The sequence below is a fragment of the Indicator indicator genome, chromosome 1 (genome assembly GCF_027791375.1).
Source record: "Indicator indicator isolate 239-I01 chromosome 1, UM_Iind_1.1, whole genome shotgun sequence".
In the NCBI taxonomy this organism is placed as follows: Eukaryota; Metazoa; Chordata; class Aves; order Piciformes; family Indicatoridae; genus Indicator; species Indicator indicator.
Window position 1 is genome coordinate 21,041,207 of NC_072010.1, and position 18,900 is coordinate 21,060,106.

General features: G+C 37.6%; 1 protein-coding gene across 1 annotated transcript in view; it reads right to left on the bottom strand.

The window, feature by feature from the left end:
- The window catches only part of MIPEP (mitochondrial intermediate peptidase), a 70,758-nt gene that overhangs the window by 19,969 nt on the left and 31,889 nt on the right, over positions 1–18,900 (bottom strand). Inside the window, exons 14-16 of the mRNA XM_054385680.1 lie at positions 15,771–15,880; positions 8,289–8,363; positions 5,735–5,854 (exon numbers count right to left, since the gene is read on the bottom strand). Of these exons, the coding sequence (XP_054241655.1) occupies positions 5,735–5,854; positions 8,289–8,363; positions 15,771–15,880 (305 nt within the window). The remainder of the gene's footprint in view (positions 1–5,734; positions 5,855–8,288; positions 8,364–15,770; positions 15,881–18,900) is intronic.

Here is an 18,900-nt window from a genome sequence, read left to right on the forward strand (position 1 = left end):
TTAATCAGGATAGTGTGTACCTTTGGTTCAGTCTCTCCACTAACTACAAAATCATCATATTTAAATATTGTCCAATTACAGCAAATAACTGGCATCTTTCCTCTTTCTGACACATAGTTTTAAATCATTATTGACATTGTTTTGGTTTTTAAGCTGCTCTGAATTTCCACAACTCTACTTTGGGCTCATTGGAGCTTATCCTGCTTTCTGTTTGTCACACTTTATGGCTTCTCTTTTTCTAATAACCTCCTTTTCTCAGATATTCAGGTGTACTGGTGTTTCTTTCAGCATCTTATTTATTAGCACCATAAATTTTATTCCCTCGTCCTCAACCCAGTAGTGGTAATTTAAAAGCTGTTTGCCAACAGCACCAACTCTACTTTTTAGCTGTTTTTTTCATTTCCTTTAACCTAGCTTTCAGTTTTGCTTAGGTTCTAAGGTTACATTAGTTTAACTTAATAAACCTAAGACAAATTTGGGAAGATTTTAGATAAATGTGAAATGAAATCGCAGTTTAAAATGTAATTGGCAGCCACTACTTAGCCTTCCTTACCAATATTTTTAAGATTTATATTCACCACTTGAGTAAAGTTTTCAGAATTCCAAAACCACTTTTACCTTCAGAGGTTAAGGGTTATCACTTATTTATTTTAAGACAGCTGCCTCATTGCTTGCCCAGTCTGACTCTCTACTCTCTTATATGGTGTTACTGATATTCACATGAAATGTTAAACAGGACTGGAGTTAGAACTACACATTAGTAGCCACTCCAAAGACCTAACAAGAAATCCAAAGATAACAAGATGCCAAAATGACACAGATGCCAGATTCAATAGCAAGATATTTCACTCAAAACAGCCAGCCAGCCTTCAGTAGGCTGAGGAACAGGACTGTTAAAACAATTTCTAACACCAAGAGTGATCACAATGAGTACAAGACTGTGATACAGAACTTCAGAAATCACATTGTCTCCATTTTTGGCCTTTGGCTTACCTAAGACAATTAAGCATAAGGTCAGGTCACTTTCAAGCTCTTAAGAAAAGGCTCCTAAGAAGGCAAAAGAGGCACACAGCTGTTCAACCCCAGGCAACTCTACAAGCTTGGTAGGTTGGAAAGCTGCCCGGTAGAAAAGGACCTGGGAGTGTTGGTTGACAGCCAGCTGCATATGTGCCAGCAGTGTATTCAGGTGGCCAAGACGAACAGAATCCTGGTCTCTACCAGGAATGGTGTGACAAGCAGGACCAGGTAAGCAACTTTCCCCCGGTACTCAGCACTGGTGAGGCCACACCTAGAATACTGGATTCAGTTTTGGGGCCCTCACTACAAGAAAGACATTGCTGAAGCATTTCCAAAGAAGGGCTGGTGAAGGGTCTTATGAGGAGGGGCTGAGGGAACTGGGGTTGTTTAGCCTGGAGAAAAGGAAGCTGATGTGAGACTTTATTGCTCTTTACAGCTACTTCAGGAAGTTGTGAGGTGAGTGTTGGTCTCTTCTCCCTAGTAAAATATGACAGGAGGAAAGCAAATGGCCTCAAATTACACCAGGGGAGGTTTAGATTGGATACTAAAGAAACTTATTCACTGAAAGGGTTCTCAAACAGTGGAATAGGCTCCCCAAGGAGATGATCAAATAATCATCCCGGGAGGTGTTTAAAAGATGAATAGTTGTGGTGCTAAGGGACATGGTTTGGCACCAGACTTGGTAGAGTTAGATAATGGTTGGGCTGGATTATCTTTTCCAGCTGAAATGATTCTATGATTCTTTTGCTCTCAGGTATTGCTCAACAAAAGAGAAAGGGGGGTGGGCACATGGTGGCAATGTGTGTTGCAGATACTATTTTTTTCTCTGCAGAGAAGCTGGTTCTCTGCATCTAGTGACACCAACTCCTGTTCAGCTGACCAGCATTCCCAGATACCTTTTTACGTGCCCTCTTAAAAACTCCTTGTGTTCTCAACACCCACAGCAAGCCACATCTTCCTCTAGTGCCCAACACCCTCCCTGAGAAAGAACTCCAAATGATAGGTTGCATCTTTTCCATTGATTTCCTTTGTCAGGAACATGACAGACACAATATTAACTAGCAAGTTAAGACAACGACCTAGTTGAAGCCTTCTGAGGTCAGAATCCCTGTCGGGGCAGAGTCTCCCCAGCTGCAGGAAGAAGACAAGCAACCACATTGGTTGATACACCATTTTTCATGCTCTTCTTCCCTCTAGGGTATCTAGAACAATGTCTGCCTTGTCTTCTGTTGGCAAACTTGGCTAGCTAACATATCTGGTCTCACAGGTGTTTTGGTCTCTCAAATCACTAGCAACCATAGGCCATTAAGAAGTTCTCATGCTGCCAAAGAAATCTGCACTCTGGACAAAAGCACAAAGACATATTTAAAACTGTAACCTGATGTAAAATTTTAGGCCACTGGTAGAGGTGGCCCTTCTGAACATGGTAATATACTTAACATGCTAGAGCAAGAAAGGTATATAGCAAATTATTTAGTGTTCCAAAAAATATCAAAAGGCCAACATCAGACGTAATTATAAAGATGCACGTGGGTTAATTCCAACACTGCACTCAGTATTCAGGCAGCACACAAAAAAATTCTTCTGTTTCTGAAAGAATAGCTTACTGGAAAGCCAAGTAATTTAAAAAAATATCCAAGGGACTGTTTGGCAGTGACCCAAAAAAGAACCCAGATTCACTCTGCCTCCTCCCTCTTCAAAACCATTTTTCCTCACAGTTTCAATTCATACCAGCATCTCCCACCAAACTTCCAGTTTAGAATGAAGCAAGGTTATTATGCCAGACAGATAATTAATATGCAAGTCCACGGTAATTTTTTAAAAGTAAGAATCAATAACTCAAATCATTACAGTATTTCACATAGAAAATTCAGGTAGGATGATTTCAGCAGCTGGTGTTTATTGTAAGACCACTTCATTATTGGGAGCTCTTTCCTGTAACTGCAGGAGGTTGCAATCTCCACTATCACTGCAGAGCCTGTTTACCCTGTGTCTCATTTTTCGTTACGATATTGAACCGAAACCCACAGCAGGAGATAGGAATTATTATGGTTGGCACAGGACTAACAATGCCATATCATTAAGTTTTGATGACTGTCTCAAAGGAAAGTTTTTTTCAAGTCTGAACTTGGGGGACGGGCAGGGGACTGAGAAACAGATCATGGGAAGAAACTTTGATCATGTCTCAGGTTGATCAAAGGGTCACCTGATACATTTTTAAAAGTCTCTCTGGGCATCCTGGAGACAAAGGTAGAGGAGACCAAGGAATGTACTCTCAAAGCAGACAGTGTTATCAATTTTAAGGCAGACCATAGGAAATGGAAACTGGCTTCAAAAGAGATGAGAATTAAGCTATGATTTGAAGAACAGTACGGAGCAAAAGCAAAGTATGAAATTCCCCAGAGTTCACAGACTTTAGCACCAAGTACAGGAAGAAATGCCAAGAAAATGTGTGATCATTACTATTTGGTTTATCTTGCTTTCCTAGAAGTGTCAAAGGAAAGACTGATTGCTTTTTAAAGGTATCACAAAGACTCAAGAATCCAGCCTGTGCAAAGTTTGTATTCATTTTCCAAGCTCAGTAACAAATCTCTGGCAACAAAACCACCAGACACTACAAAAACAGGCAAATACATTTCCTTGCCCCCTGCCTGGCAGTCAGCAGCTTCTGGATTCAGTAAAAGAGGGGAAATCCCAGCAGAATTTCATCCTCCAGATGCCAGCAGCAAACCCTGTGGTACTTTCGAATAGATAAGCAATGGCCAGCCAAAAATCAAGGTTTACATTCTTCAGGAAAACAAAGTCTTGTGGAGTCCTGCTTTTCTGTGCTTCCGTCTCTACAGTCTGCTCCATTCTTCCTTTCTGCCTTGCATGTGGCACTAGCTTCGGCACAGTCTGTGTCAACACAGCCAGTGTAAATACCACTGCATGCAGTGCCAACTGCCCCAGCACTGGTTCATCTTGTATGAATGGCAAATACAGGCTTTGAAAGGATTTTCTTCCCATTATCTCTCCCAAAGATATATGACACAATCTTTGGTGAGGATGCTGTTTTACTTTCACATAGGTATTACTACAGAGATACAGCAACATTTACTCATTACGTGTAGTTTATGTGCCTCATTTTTAAAGTACTGTAACACAAAGATGCATACAAATTGTCCCATTATCTGAGTTGGGCCTCAGAAAGACTTTGCTTAAGATACACACTGTAGCTCTACTTCAGAAAAAACAGGTCTGTACAATAAGAATGAAGCACAAATACATTCAGAGGATATTTACTAAGTTTGCCTGTCAAGAGCAGTAAGAGGGAATTAAGGTTTATCAGGAGACAATAATGTTCAGCCCTGACAGACACATTAATGCAGTTAAGATCTCCACTAAGAAATAATTACTTTTTCCCAATATATACAAGCCTGACTTTATTAATCCATACTTGAATCTCAAGCTATTGGGAGCAGCTAAAATTCAAATAATCAAACCACATTGTTTTCTCTGCCAGCCCTTAACCAAATGGCAGATTAAGTTAATTTTGTATTTCAATACCTAGTTCTGAAATTAAAGAAAGGAACATACTCTCTTCATTTATAAAACAAACAAAAAAAACCAAGATTTTTTTTTCATCTAGATTAAAAATTAAACTGCAAACATATTTTAAGTTTGCAAGAAAGAGCAGCAAAGGACAAAGAGCCAAATTACTGACATTAAATTACTCTGCAGAGCCCTGGTATTCTCCTAATGTAATTTTTCACTAAGTTTTACTGAAATCTAAATTACATTACAGTTCTTGGCACACTAAATCTACATTCAATATAAATTTGAAGAACACACTTTCTGGCAATTCAAAAGTTCACCTGATGTCTTTCTTCATATTGAGGCTAAGATTATTAAGAGATATTATGCTCTTTTGAAGGTAGTAACTAAATTTAAAAAATACTTAAAATGGAACAATAAATGCAGGCTAACTTTCAGAGCTGTTCCATTCACTGGATATCTAATAGCTGTGGAGGAGCAATGTAAAACATCTATAAAAATGCTGACAAGTCAGACATCACACTCTGAAGACATCTTGCTCTCACTTCTCTGTCTTTGCCAGGCAAGAAGAGTGAGCAGTTTTGATGAGGAGTGCTGAATTACATATATCTTAATACCCTTCTCACAGAACAAAAATGACATTTCTGCTAAGGAGGAAAGTACAGTTCCCCAGGAGCAGAAAGCAGGGAAAGGATCTGGGTATTCTGACCGAAGTGTTTGGGGCTAGGAAATCTCTGCAAACTGCAATTTGGGATGTCACATGAAGTATAGAACAAATTGCACTATTAGTCATGAGCTCAGTAGAACTCAAAGCTTTAACAATTTCAGATACCACATGAAAGGTTAAATAAGTGATATGCCAAAGGTCACAGCAGTACAGTGAGAAAAACTCACTTCCAAGTCCTATTTCACGCTGACTTAAAAAAATAAAAGAAAACATAAGTTTCAAGTTCAGTACGACCAGACTACACAAAACCAATACATTAGCTCAATTTTGATTTTTAGCTGAAAATGTACAACACCCTACTCTCTGGCTAAAGCAGCTGAAAGAAAGAAAAATCTTTCAACACAGAAATACAACAAAAAGCACATGAGTGAGGGGCAAGGAGCAGGGAGAGGTAGGGATACTACTAGGCTAGCAAAGAAAAGGTGAAGCTTATAGAGTCAATATGTTTCTACTCACTGTATTAGGTACATATGGCAATCCATAAACTTTCTCCTGTGTTTCTTTTAAAATTTCTGTGGTTGACTTTTCTAGTGGATGTTTCCCATGATAGATCTGGTCCAAGACAGCATAAAATACCTGAAGAGATAAAATAGATGTTTTTCTTTGGCACATGCCATTGACATTTGACAACCAAAAAAAAGACAAATACAAAAGAATGGGAGAGAGAATACTGAGAGGGAAGAGTTTAAATACATATGGGTTTATAAATCTTCTATTTTTAGCATAACATACAAAGACAGAAACTGGCTTTTGGAGTACACCAACCACCATCATCATAATCTATAACAGATCCATGTTTAGGCCACGGAAAACACTGGCAGTACCAAATCATCATTTGGAATATTCAAAAAGATGGTGCTGAAAGTAGGAAATGAGTGATACTATTTAGTGGGCCATTATGGTCATTTGGCATGACTGAGGCTAGTTGAACATCAGTTATACAAGAGTAATTTAAGGGCAAGCAGTCTGTTTAATCACTGTATCATTGCCAGCACCAGTCCACCCTGCAGGAATTTCAGCTCACCAGAGGTGTGTGTTCTCTCCTAGTTCTAAAGCAATGGGATCTGGAGTGACACCGAGAGACCCTACAGAGATCTCAGGAGGGCCAACAGCGACAGGACACTCTATGGGACTGATGCAACGACACCTCCTTGATTTACTTCTGGAGCATGCCACAGAATCACCATAGCTGGAAAAGACCTTTAAGATCATGAATCAATCAATCAATCACCTCTAAAATCATGTTCCTGCCACAGGACAAAGAGGCCATATTACTTGCTAATACATCTGTGACTTAAAGTTTTCTTTGTATCCATGCCCATTTAGTCCCCATGCTGTCAATCGGGTCTCAAAACTTGACAACATTCTCATTATAAATTTTATTTCACTCCTGCATTGTTTTTTCCCCCCAAAAAAAATCCTATATGAACCAGGAAAGAAGGGGTGCACGTGAAAGCAGTTGATCATCACTTTGGTGGTTACTAGTCTGTATACTGGCAAATTCTTCTGTGCCAGTAGATGTAACGAATAGAGGCCCACCACTAAACATTCTCATTATAAATTTTATTTCACTCCTGCATTGTTTTTTCAAAAAACAAAAAAATCCTATATGAACTAATTGTATTCTTGCCCACATTCTTTATGGATTCTCAACTATCTCTGTATGAGAACCTTTCACAGCCAAAAGCATGTATTTCAAAATCAGACCTGTAGAGAGGGTACAATTATTTTCATGTCATAGACGTATAGCCACAGGTAGTATCCTCTTGTGAACACCTGCACAGCCAGCACTGGCCACTGCCAGCCAGTGCTGCACTGAAATAATTCAAAACCCCTTAAGTTTAACTAATTAAAAATATATGTATATACCAAAACCAGTGTTAAGTCTGTTTTTTATCAGTGTAACTGATGTGTATACATTTACAGGTCCACCCTCCAACATTCTGATACAAATAACTGCACAGAGCAAACTGCAAATATTTAACTAAGTTTCTCTTCCAAATCAGCTTCAGTTAACCAGAGCAACTCACATCTGTTGCAATCATTTAGGTATTTTTCAAAGTGAAGAATTACAAAGATCTGATCTCTACATTTGCTCTTTTCCACATCTCAAAAATAGTGACAAACTTTTATTAAGGTAGTAGCAGATTTATCTCATCTAAACACTGGGTCAGCTGTAAAAAGGAAAATTATATGCTTTTGGCTTACACAAAAAAAAGAGGGGAAAAAAACATAATCACAAAAATCACACAGTAGAAGATTGTAGCATATTAACTGCAGCCAAATTCACTGTAAAAACACTTGACTGGAAACTAATGCTACTGTTCACATCTGAGAACGGTTGTTGCAGGACTGAAAACCCCTAAATACTCAGAACCATAATTTCTTTTATTTCCTTTGAAGAAAAGCACCACTGACAGTTTATGGGAAGGTCACATTCATTCACTGAAAACAAAGTTTCATTAATTTAATTACTGTTCCTCACACTGTGACAGAGAAGTCTTACAGCCTTATAGCTCCGCCAAAATCTTGACGGCAGTAACAAGCTGCCATTTTCACAGTCTAGTTGCAGAAGACAAGAAGCTCAAATCACATTCTAGTATATAAATGAGGTGGTTTGATTTTATTAAGGTGGCCTATATCTCTCAGTCCTGCTACACTTTAACGATCCAAAAGTACACAATACTTCCATCTGCTGCAAGTTCTCCTTAAATGATTGTATTAATTGAACACTCCATCTTCAGCCTATTCAATCTATCTGGGGATTCTGAAAATCCAACCATTCTCAAAAGATGTGTAGATTTAGACATTTAGCTTTAAGCAAACAGCACAGAATACATTCAGAAAAACAAACATAAAAATCTATATAAGAATGAAGTAGTTTTCACTAGCTTGCATATATTTAGATAATATGTGTATGTTACAATAAAAGCTTTGTAACCTCGTATGAATTAAAATACTTTCCATAAGTTCTGGATAGAGAGTAGAGACTAGAATGCAAAGAACATACCTGGAGTTGCATATCAGCTGCAGCACACACTTTTTTGGACTCACACAGTCTTGATACCATGTTTTTTGGTAGTGGCTTCAAAAAAAAAAAGAAGTCAGAACATATTTAGAATTGTTGTGTATCTGCAAATATTGTGCTTAACACTAGAAAAGGATGAATATTAAAAAAAAAATATATATTCCTGGTGCTAAAAAAGCCCACATTTTAATTGCTTTGCATTGATGAAGGAAATCATATTTGTTAGTAAAACATCAGATAGGCAACTCTATGCATCTATGAATTAAGCTATCTGCAGTAATTTACATAGCAATCAAGAAATTGCAGGGTCTCAGCATTTGTTTTCTCTAAATTGATTCAATGTTCCCTTACATGTCCATTAAAAATATGACTGTCTTTAGAGATAGAAGAACAGATAGGGCAGTTACAGTTCCTCCCAGGTCATCTTGACTAATTGTCAAAAGTAAGCTTTAAATAGCTTTTCCTGCTGGTCTTTGTACATATTTCACCTAGATTTATACAAAGGCCCACATAATTCCTGCTGAGCTGGTGAGGTTTTCCTAACTCCAACTGGTATAGCAATAGACATTCAACCTTAACCCACATAAAAATGCTCAGTCATACTGAACAGTAAGTATCTGCCCTTTGAAATTTTTAACAAAGTTGAATGTATTCCATATCTATGGCAATAAAATTATCCATGCCACCAAAGGCTGAATGTTAGAGGATTTTTTCAAGTCATTAAACAAATTCTTCTTGACTTTCTATCCAGACAAGTACATCCAAAACCTTTTTAATGACAGATTTTCAAGAGTATCTGTATATGAATGCCTGACCTTGCACTTCCACTATTTCCTGAAGCTTTTCAATAGATATTCTTCCTAATAAGCACATTTATTACTATTCTTGCTATTATTAACCAAACATATTACGTATGGCTAAAGCAACTTAGGTCTTGCTAAAATATTGAGGAAGTTACTACAACTTGTACAACGTAATACAGATGGCTGGCATTACGCTGAACTCTCAAAGCATACCTACACTTTTACAGCGTGATGAATTGCTCAAGAAATGATAGATGAAAGTCTACAGATCCTGATGGCAGAGGCATATGTTTAGGTTCTGTGCAAATAATACAACTTCAATACAAACAATATTAATGTTCACAGAATAAAAACTCAGCTCCAAGGAAGTTACACATAAGTGAAGAAAATACTATCAATTAACTATGTGAAGTTAAAGTAGATAAGAAAAACTCTGAAGCCGCACAGCTGTTTTATGCAGTAGCTTGCCAGGACTTCTAACCTCTTCTCCAAGAGAAATCTTAGCTGGGTTAGAACAACATCCACTATTTTGCCTGTCATAAATGCACACAGCTGTTACATTTCATCACAGAAAAATGAACCAATGAACACAAAGTCTGTCCTACAGGATATCTTTGTTAGGGCAGTGTTTACCCTTCCCAAATACAAAAGTTCTGTTTGAAATTACATGACGGTTTTTGACTACTAGAGTTTATAGTAAATGGGCAATTAGCCACAGTAATAAAGATCTTTGTAGCTGACTACCTTGAGGTTCCATACTGGATGCTAAAAATACTACTTAATAGTGTACAAGAAAGCTGGGGAGGGACTTTTTAGGCTATCAGGTAGTGATAGGACTAGGGGGAATGGAAAAAAGCTAGAAGTGGGGAGATTCAGGCTGGACGTGAGGAAGAAGTTCTTCACCATGAGTGGTGAGAGCGTGGAATGGGTTGTGCAGGGAGGTGGTTGGGGCCCCATCCCTGGAGGTGTTTAAGGCCAGGCTGGATGAAGCTCTGGCCAGCCTGATGTAGTGTGAGGTGGCCCTGGCCATGGCAGGGGGGTTGGAACTAGATGATCCTTGTGATCCCTTCCAACCCTGACTGATCTAGATGGTATATAGAAGAGTTATTAAGGCAAGTAGAAAATAAAATTACAAATGGTAACAAATATTTTGGTTGGACAGTTTTCCTCCTGGCTCTACAAACATCTCTTGTCTCATCCTCTCATACAGATTGAGGTATGTACTTCAAAGACTTTTTACACTGGAACTAAAGCACTTGTGGGTTTGCAATAAAACTTTCAGTTGTCATGCAAGAAACCCTTGTAAACTTACAGAATTTTGAACTGATTTTATTACTAAGCTCCAAACCTAGCAGCAAGTTTTGGCAGCTTATTGGAGGCTTGCATTTCCTGGTGAAGTAGCTCAGTATGGAATTAAGCAAAACGGATTTCTTCTATGGTCAACTGCATATTTCTTATTGAGTAAAGAATGAGAAATTTGGATGGAAATTTTTCAATTGTACTGTGTGTCAATGTTAAAAAAGCTGAACATCCAAAAACTTGGCAATAGCCAATGTTTATTTTACACAGTTATAATTTAAGAGTGTTAAAGCCAAGAGCACTTGTACCAGTAAGGTCAAACCAGCCCTTTCAATATAATGGATTTTCAATTTTATATTTCAGCTATATTAAATGATTGTTAAGCACATAGGCTTGGTACATAAAATAAATAGAACAAAAAGCACTAAGGCTTTTCTAATTGGTATTTTGGTAAACCATTGTCCCAGTGATCCTCAACTGAATTGGGAAATCCAATTTTCAGTTCACTGGGGCACAGAGCAGCAAGGATTGGTGATGCAGTCAGACTTTGTACACTCCCTGGGAGAGCTGGTCACATCCAGCCCTGATCAAGAAACAAATGAAGCAAGTCTAATTCTCTGCTCAGAGCTAAGCATTTCTTATAGTCTCTCTACCCAAGAGAGCGTTGCCTGCTTTTTTTCGATTGTACTGCTAATAGCTGACCTCAACACAGAGAATGTGGCTCTGCATTCACCCGTTTCTTCCTGATGTTCTGCTATAAGCATCTAGCCATTCTAAATTGAACTCCTAAGGGGAGACACAGAATGATCATTAATAACATACTAAAATCTCTCTGCCCAGGAGATGGCTTACCACCTTGTAAAGACGGAGTAAAATGTAGGTAATCCTAAAAGTCTGCAAGAAAAAAATTTTGGCAAACATGTGAATATCAAAAAAACAGCACAGATCTACTCCGCCCTGAAGATCAAGCTTTAATATTAAGCAGATTGAAATCAACAGGAAATTACAAATCATTACAATAATACCTATTGACAAAAAAGTGCAGGGGAAAGACAACAATGTCCTTTTGTTTAAATCTACCAGTGCTACTGATCTGGCTCAAACATTGTGCTATGATCATAATTGATAAGCCAACCAGTATCTGGCACCAGAAAAACATTCCCAAAATTAGATTAAATTGAAAGAATGATAACAAGGAGATCACTTTTTATTTTTCCCCAAAGCACCTTTACAATTTTAAAACTTAGTATTTCAGGGAACCAGAAATACTAAACTGGAGGGGTTTTCTAAAGATCCCACGCTTCTAGAGAGTTTGTTTTTATGAATGCCAGTGTCCCAGGTTACATCCATCCTTGATGGGGGCTGAAAAGAACCAAGCCCCCAGGTGGACAAAAGAAACCTGATCCAGGTTCGCAGAGAGAGGTATTTGGTTTTCTCCACTCCCAGAAGGAGGGGTCTGCTGGATCAAAGCTCTATTTCACTCCCCCTTCCTGTCCAGCAAGCCTATTTAAGGAGAAACATCTCTTAGCTTTTTTTCTTTTACCCTACCTCGCCTGCTCAAGGAGGTCATCTTCTGCTGCTGCTTCTGGCTTCAGCCACATAGTCAGGCCTTTCCTACCTCCATGCTGCATCCACACTTTCTAAAGAACTGAATCCATTTGCATCAAGGGAATTCAATGCCAGCTGGGCCTGGTTTCGTATATTTTTCTATTTACCCTTTCCCTTACACCTTTGTAACCATCCCTGTTACTGCTATATATATATTTTGTTTAAAAAAATTACCTCTTTTACTTCCAAACTGATTCCAGACCATTTTCTTTCCTGATTTTACCTCTCCTCTCTCCTGCTAATTTGCTTTACCTTACCGGGAAAAGGGAGAGGGGGAGGGAATCTAAATCTGTTTCCATTTGAGCTTTTGGACTGCGGGTAAAGCTCAAACCAGCACAGTCAGGCATACGGATAAGCTGAGGTCTTGAGTGTTCTGAGGAAGGTGTACTGTTTCACACAATAGAAACTATTTCTCTTTGATCCATCACAATCTCATACAGTCCCTTAATAAGCGTCTGAGTGAAGAAAAATCAATGCATAATTATTTTACTTCTTTTATCAGTTCTCTGATAAAACTAAAATCATCCTCCTTCTAAAAGACTTCACAGAGCTTGGCTAAAGTATGCTGACTGAATAACCATTCCATTCTAAAAATTCAAACACTACAGGCTTGACTTTGGGTTCCACTTTTCCATCCTTCCGTATTAAGCAGCATTAAGATCTTGGCCTGAAATTTTCAGCATCTTTGCCATGGTGGCCAAAAGTACAGAATTCCCTGTGTCCCAAAGCACACTGAACTACTTACTGCCGAGTAGTAACCACGACACAGCACAACTGTTTACTATCTGTGGGTTTATTGTCGTAATCGTGCTAATACAATATTGCCTTTGTAATTCCAGCTCTGTGAAAAACGAGGTCAGTTCTGGTTTGAACAGCTGAAATACTGGCCTGTATTCAAGGGAGCCTCCAAAGACACAGAAGCTTAAACTGATTTAGCTTGACAGACCTACCACTTATCTATGCATTTAAACACAATTAAACAAGTGATACAGAATGATACACATGATCCAGACTGTCTGCTTAAGCACTGTTAAGAGCTCATTTTGGTACAGCTTCAAGAGCTTACCTGAGTAATTCAACTTTGGCAACTAATTAAGACAGTCTTCTCTCCTCACCCCCCCCTGCCCTTTCTTTTTTTCATTTTTTTTCCTTACCTCAAGGATTTTCTGTTTGGAGTTATCTTTAAGAAGAAAGGAAAACTAGGCTTGCTACTTTCTTGGAGCAAATGTTTTTGTGCTGGCCAGGTTTTTGAAGTAAATTCACAAGACTTGCTCCTTTTTCCAGGAGAGCTTGGAAGTTTTTTCACTCTTCAGTACTCAACAGCACAAGCTTTCTGTAAACTTCAAGTCACTTTGGACCAGCTCCTCATAATCCACATATATATGCATAATGAATTCTCATCTTTCAAAGCCTACCTTTTTTCTGCAGTGTTACTGAAAGGCAATTTTAAGTGTTTTAACAGTCTAAACAATACCTCTTTCCCCTCTTCTTCCTTAAGCACAAGCACTGATCCTAAGTGAGGATCCAGAGGACCAGTCTTTCTACAACTGGCTTTTACAGTGGGGGCAGTCATAAGATGAGATTACACCACAAGTTTTCTATTATTACATTCAGGGCAGTCATAAGATGAGATTACACCACAAGTTTTCTATTATTACATTACATTACATTATTACACCACCTAAAATTTACATGCAAAAACTGCACAGATGCAGGAATGCTGAAATGATGCTTTTTCAAATTATCTGCACTGCCGCTTCACAGGCTAGGCCAGTAAAAAACCCTCCTTCTGTCAATATTCAGCTAGTCTATATTGATGTTGCAGGTAAGATTCTCCTCACACAGAAATGCTCAGTCTCTTTATTCCAAAGACAACACCTACTGGAAGTTCTTATATGGAACAATATTAGAATGAAATGGTTTTACAAGTATCACATTTTAACTGTTTCACTTTCTTTCTTTACCTCCCCTTGAAAGGGATGTAACACGAACTCATTTTTTTCCTAATAACTAAAAACTGGAGAAGATGATGTTGATTCAAATTTCTATTTGCAAATCAACAAAATTACTCAGGAATCAAACACAGAAAACAGAAGTCCCACAAATATTTAGTGAAGTTGTAAATGTAAGAGAGCTGAGATTTTGTATTCATATACACATATATACAATAGCTAAAAGTAACTGCTGTAACGATCATTGAACTTCAAGAGATGATTACTTCAACCTATTTATAATTAAATGACAAATACTGTAACACGATATCAGATTCTTAAAACTACCTCATATGAACAAACATAACCAAAAGCAGATTTATACATGTTGGATAATGGATTAAAAATGCATTCTAAATTAAAAAGAAGAGGGACACACACAGAGACACAATTATGTGGAAGCCATCTAAAGACTTCAAAAGCCACCCAGCAGTTTTAGACTCTCTCATCTTCCCGCATAATCCATTCTTGCCCCATTCAAGACTGAAATTCTACCTCTCTCAATTGCTCTCTCAAATTGCAAGATTTCACCACCAATAAACAGAAGTTTATGGAAATGCCAAGTGGGACACAGTGTCTGGTTCTTAGCTTTTCCACTGCAACTAGACATGGTTTAGATTTGTTAAGCCATTTTGAAAATACAAAGCCATAAATAACATTCCACAAATCTCTTTCAGATGTTTTAGTCAAGTTAATTCTCTGAACTCATATGCAGTCAGGTTAACTCCAATGTTTAAACACTATATGAACATTATAGAGAACACTTAGAAAGTAGTGTTTCGGTATGCACACTCAAACATATAAATGACCAAGACTCCTGAACCAAGTACTTTTGGGTTCCAGGTTTCAAGGAGACTTTATTAACAGACCAAATTTCTCAGACAGTACCTGCTAGAATAGAGGTAAAGTAACATTTCACTTCCATAATACTGAATTATACTAAATGCTGAGTAGTAAATTACAAGCTTCAATGAAATATAATATTACACAACTTAAAGGGCCTTTTTGGCTTTGATGGGTGGTCTGTTCTTCAACCATCACATTTGAGTACACTGAAACCTGCCTTAGTCAAAAGCACTAGACCCACTGAAAATCATCTTGTTTCAAAGAGCACTGTTTTCTGAACTCCCCATAGAGAGCAGATCCTTGCAGCAGACTGGCACAGCTTTAGACAGCTTTACACAAGAAAAAGGATCAGAGCTTTAATTCAGAGATTCACGACTCACAGAATCTAACTAATCCTAATCTAATCCTAAATAAACCAGTACATTTTTCATCACAAAATATTTAAATCACTAGCCTACACTTTGCAAAAGTAGGATCACTTCTATTTATTTCCATGATTTAGTATCTGAGCTTTATTTCAAGACATACTTTAGACAGTTCAAAGATGAATCACTATTTTTGTCATCACTTACCTGTAATTAAAACATTCCACATAAATTGATTCACACTGAAGTTGCTGACTTGCTACACTAAGTTTGCGTAGTGCAGAAACTATACTTTTACAGGGAAAAAAAGGTTAAGAGTTTTAAATATGTAATTGAAACACAGGGCATAAGCAGTCTATGACAGATAGATTATGTCTATCTTTTTTACAATAAGAATATTATTTTTTTTCTGAATATCATAAATTATGAAATAATTTGTCTATTGTTTATTTCTACTTTAAACATCATTCATAAATAACATGTGAGATTGTGATTGTTTTCCTGAACACATTTATTCCTATTTTAAATATTTTGCTTATTAATTTTCCCTACCTGTCCTGTTTTATAATGCCTTGCAAACTGGTTAACCACTCGATAGTCATTCGCAAAGTACTCCATCAGAATTGAGGGAACTTCAGCAAAATCAGTAGGACATCTGGTTCCTAGAGATAGAACAATTGTACACATTAGCACTTGCTATTTTCATTAACACCAACAGTTCACTCTTCCCAAAAGGTTTTGCAACTTTCAGTTTGGACTTTTGGCGAACTTTAATGCTTTTTCATTTATTAAGTCAATATTTTATTTCCATAGCATTATTGTACATATTGCCAGAAAAGCTTCGTTATAATCCTACACATTTTACTATAAATCACAAAGTAAAACAAAATATTTGAACAGCTGGGTGAGGCACCTTATAAAGCTCTGGATCACACCCTTCTTAAACTAAACCAGACTGCAGCCAAACTGGCTCTACATGAAACACCAAATCTATTTAAGTGTCCTAAACCTAAATCAAACTACAATGTAAATGAAACTCTGCCTTAATCCCATTCACAGTTACAATTTTTAGCTTCCCTCTCTTGGCTGAGCTTAATTATGCTTTATATTAAACTTAATAATACCAAGTCATTCATCCAAGGAACACTCTTGCAGACTGAAGAAGTGTTCTAAGACAGTGTAATATCTTAGGCACTATCTTAAGAGTTAGTGTTTTCAAAAAGCACTTTCTCAAAAGCCTTATTTACTCTAATCTTTATCAGCACCTTAGACAATATAAGTTATTAAGATATATAACACATCACTAAATCAAAGCTGCATTTCTGATTTTTTGTATTGAACTTAGGGATATACAAAGTTGCTGCTTTATTAGCAGATGCACCGGGTCATCACTTCTACCTGTCTGCTAATTTCAACATTCAAAACTAGTCTTAAATTTAAGTATGTTTTTGTTTTTTGCTTCTACTATTATTTCTTGAAGACTACTTTTTTTTAATCACTCCTTTGATCTTTACAAATCTTTCTCTAATTTTTAACCCAAATTCATGATCTGTTTATGTTTTCAGAACAATACTCATCTTTAGTAAAAAACCCAGCACTTCCCACGATGGTTTTGGCCTCCTAAATTGTAAACTACATTCTTCCACAGTCCTCATTATCCAGAGGTAAGATAAAGCCTAAAAGACTGTTGTAGCTCTTCCCTGCACCTGCTTATCTGAAGTCACCTTCAGACCAGAGAGAGAAAATCACACCCAAGCACTGCATGAGGTTTCACCAGCATTTCTTAACCATTCTCCTGCTGCTGTTAAAATAAATCTCCAATGTAATTTCATCACATTTGCCCCATTCAAAGATACATTACTTTTTTGCAATTCTGCATTAACACATAAAACTGTGCTTCTGTTTCTCTATTCACTGCTGAAATATCCATTTGGTAGCATAAAGTCTCTTCATACTCTTTAAATACATTATCTGCACTGCCAACACATTTCTTTAGTAGCGTATTTTTATTTGTTATATGAAAATAATGAAAATATTTTTTTTGAAGCCTAAAACAAGGCAGGTCCCAAGACAAACACCTGCAGAATCAGAATTGTTTCCATTGGAAAAGACCTCTAAGATCATCAAGTCCAACTGTTGACTTCAGTACTCCTTAATAAAGTGATGAAATTATTTTAAGAACCATTAAAAGAGACTATTGAAAAATTACATTATCTGTAAGTCAGAAAGATGAAAGGCTGAGCAGTTACCCATTAGCAGCACACAATTCAACACAAGAGCACTCCATCAAAGCAGTTACTTTGGGCATGTGAGTTCTCCTGGAGGTCAAGACAGACAAGGTCATGTGAGTGGAAGGGGTGGTGGACAGCACTTAACCGTTCCAAAGAGTATATAGAGCTTACACTGCAAGAGCATATGGAGTGTTCGTCCGTTTTAATAATGTCCAGTAGTAAAACATGAATAGCTCAATCCATTTTAATTTTAAGTGAGAGACTTAAGAAAGAGCATTTTGTCACTGGGTGTAAAGTATCTGCTGGTAACACATAACTCTACCATGGACTTCCCTTTGTATCACTAGCAGAATATGAAAATGGCAAAACATTTGGGGGAAGAAAAAAATTCCTTCAGTCAAGGCAGGTACAGAATCACCAAATCACAGAATGTATCTGGGTGGAAGACACTTCAAAGATCATACAGTCCAAGCCTCGACAACAGCACTGAAGGGCTGACACTAAACCCCTAAGTGCCAGGGCCACACACCACTTGAACACCCCCCAGGGATGGTGACTTCACCACTAACATGGGCAGACCATACCGATGTTTGATAACCCTTTCAGTGAAGAAGCATTTCCTAATATCCAGCCTAAACCTGCCCTGGTGTAGCTTGTAACCAGTTCCTCTAGTCCCGTTGCTTGCCATCAAGAAGAGGCTGGCCCTCTCCTCACTCCAACTTCCCTTCAGGCAGCTGTAGATCTGTTTGTTTGATTTCCAGGATGCTATTATAGAAGAAGAAACAGCAAGTGGTCCTTAGGTAATAAAAGCAACATGACAAACTGCTGCAGCCAGGATGTGCCTTCGACTCCTTTGCCACAACTGCAGGAGCTACAGTAGCCTGCAAACTGTCAGCCAATACACTCCTTGCAACTGCTTGCAAAGAGGGACTAATGAGAAAAGGCAATATTCCTTTCTGTGCATTCACTAAGCTGTTACTAAACATTCATTCATGTTCACTTCTGCATGATAAAAAGGCCTACCAATTATTCATGCTTGCAAATACAGTGTGTTTTAAATTTATCCAATTTGCTTTAATTAGAAGCAACTAGAAAAGGCCTGGCTTTACAGATTTTCCATACTGCCAGTGTATGGGTTTTGGAAGAACTAATTTACTAGTTTTCTTTAATTCAGTTTCCTAAATCGCTTCCAACCCAGGATTCATTGTGCTTTTACACTAGGTAAAAGTTTAGGTCAAATTAATTTCAAGCCTCTGACTGTTCTATTACTATAAACTCCATGTAAGGGAAACTTTCAAGAATGGATACCACCACTAGAACAAAGATTAGCAGTACACAAAGAAATACAAATGCCTAATTCTTATTAGAGAAGAAGAATATTCAAGTGTTGTTTGGTTGGGTTTTAGATAATATCTAGGGATCTGATACTGTATTTTCAAGTCAAAGACAGA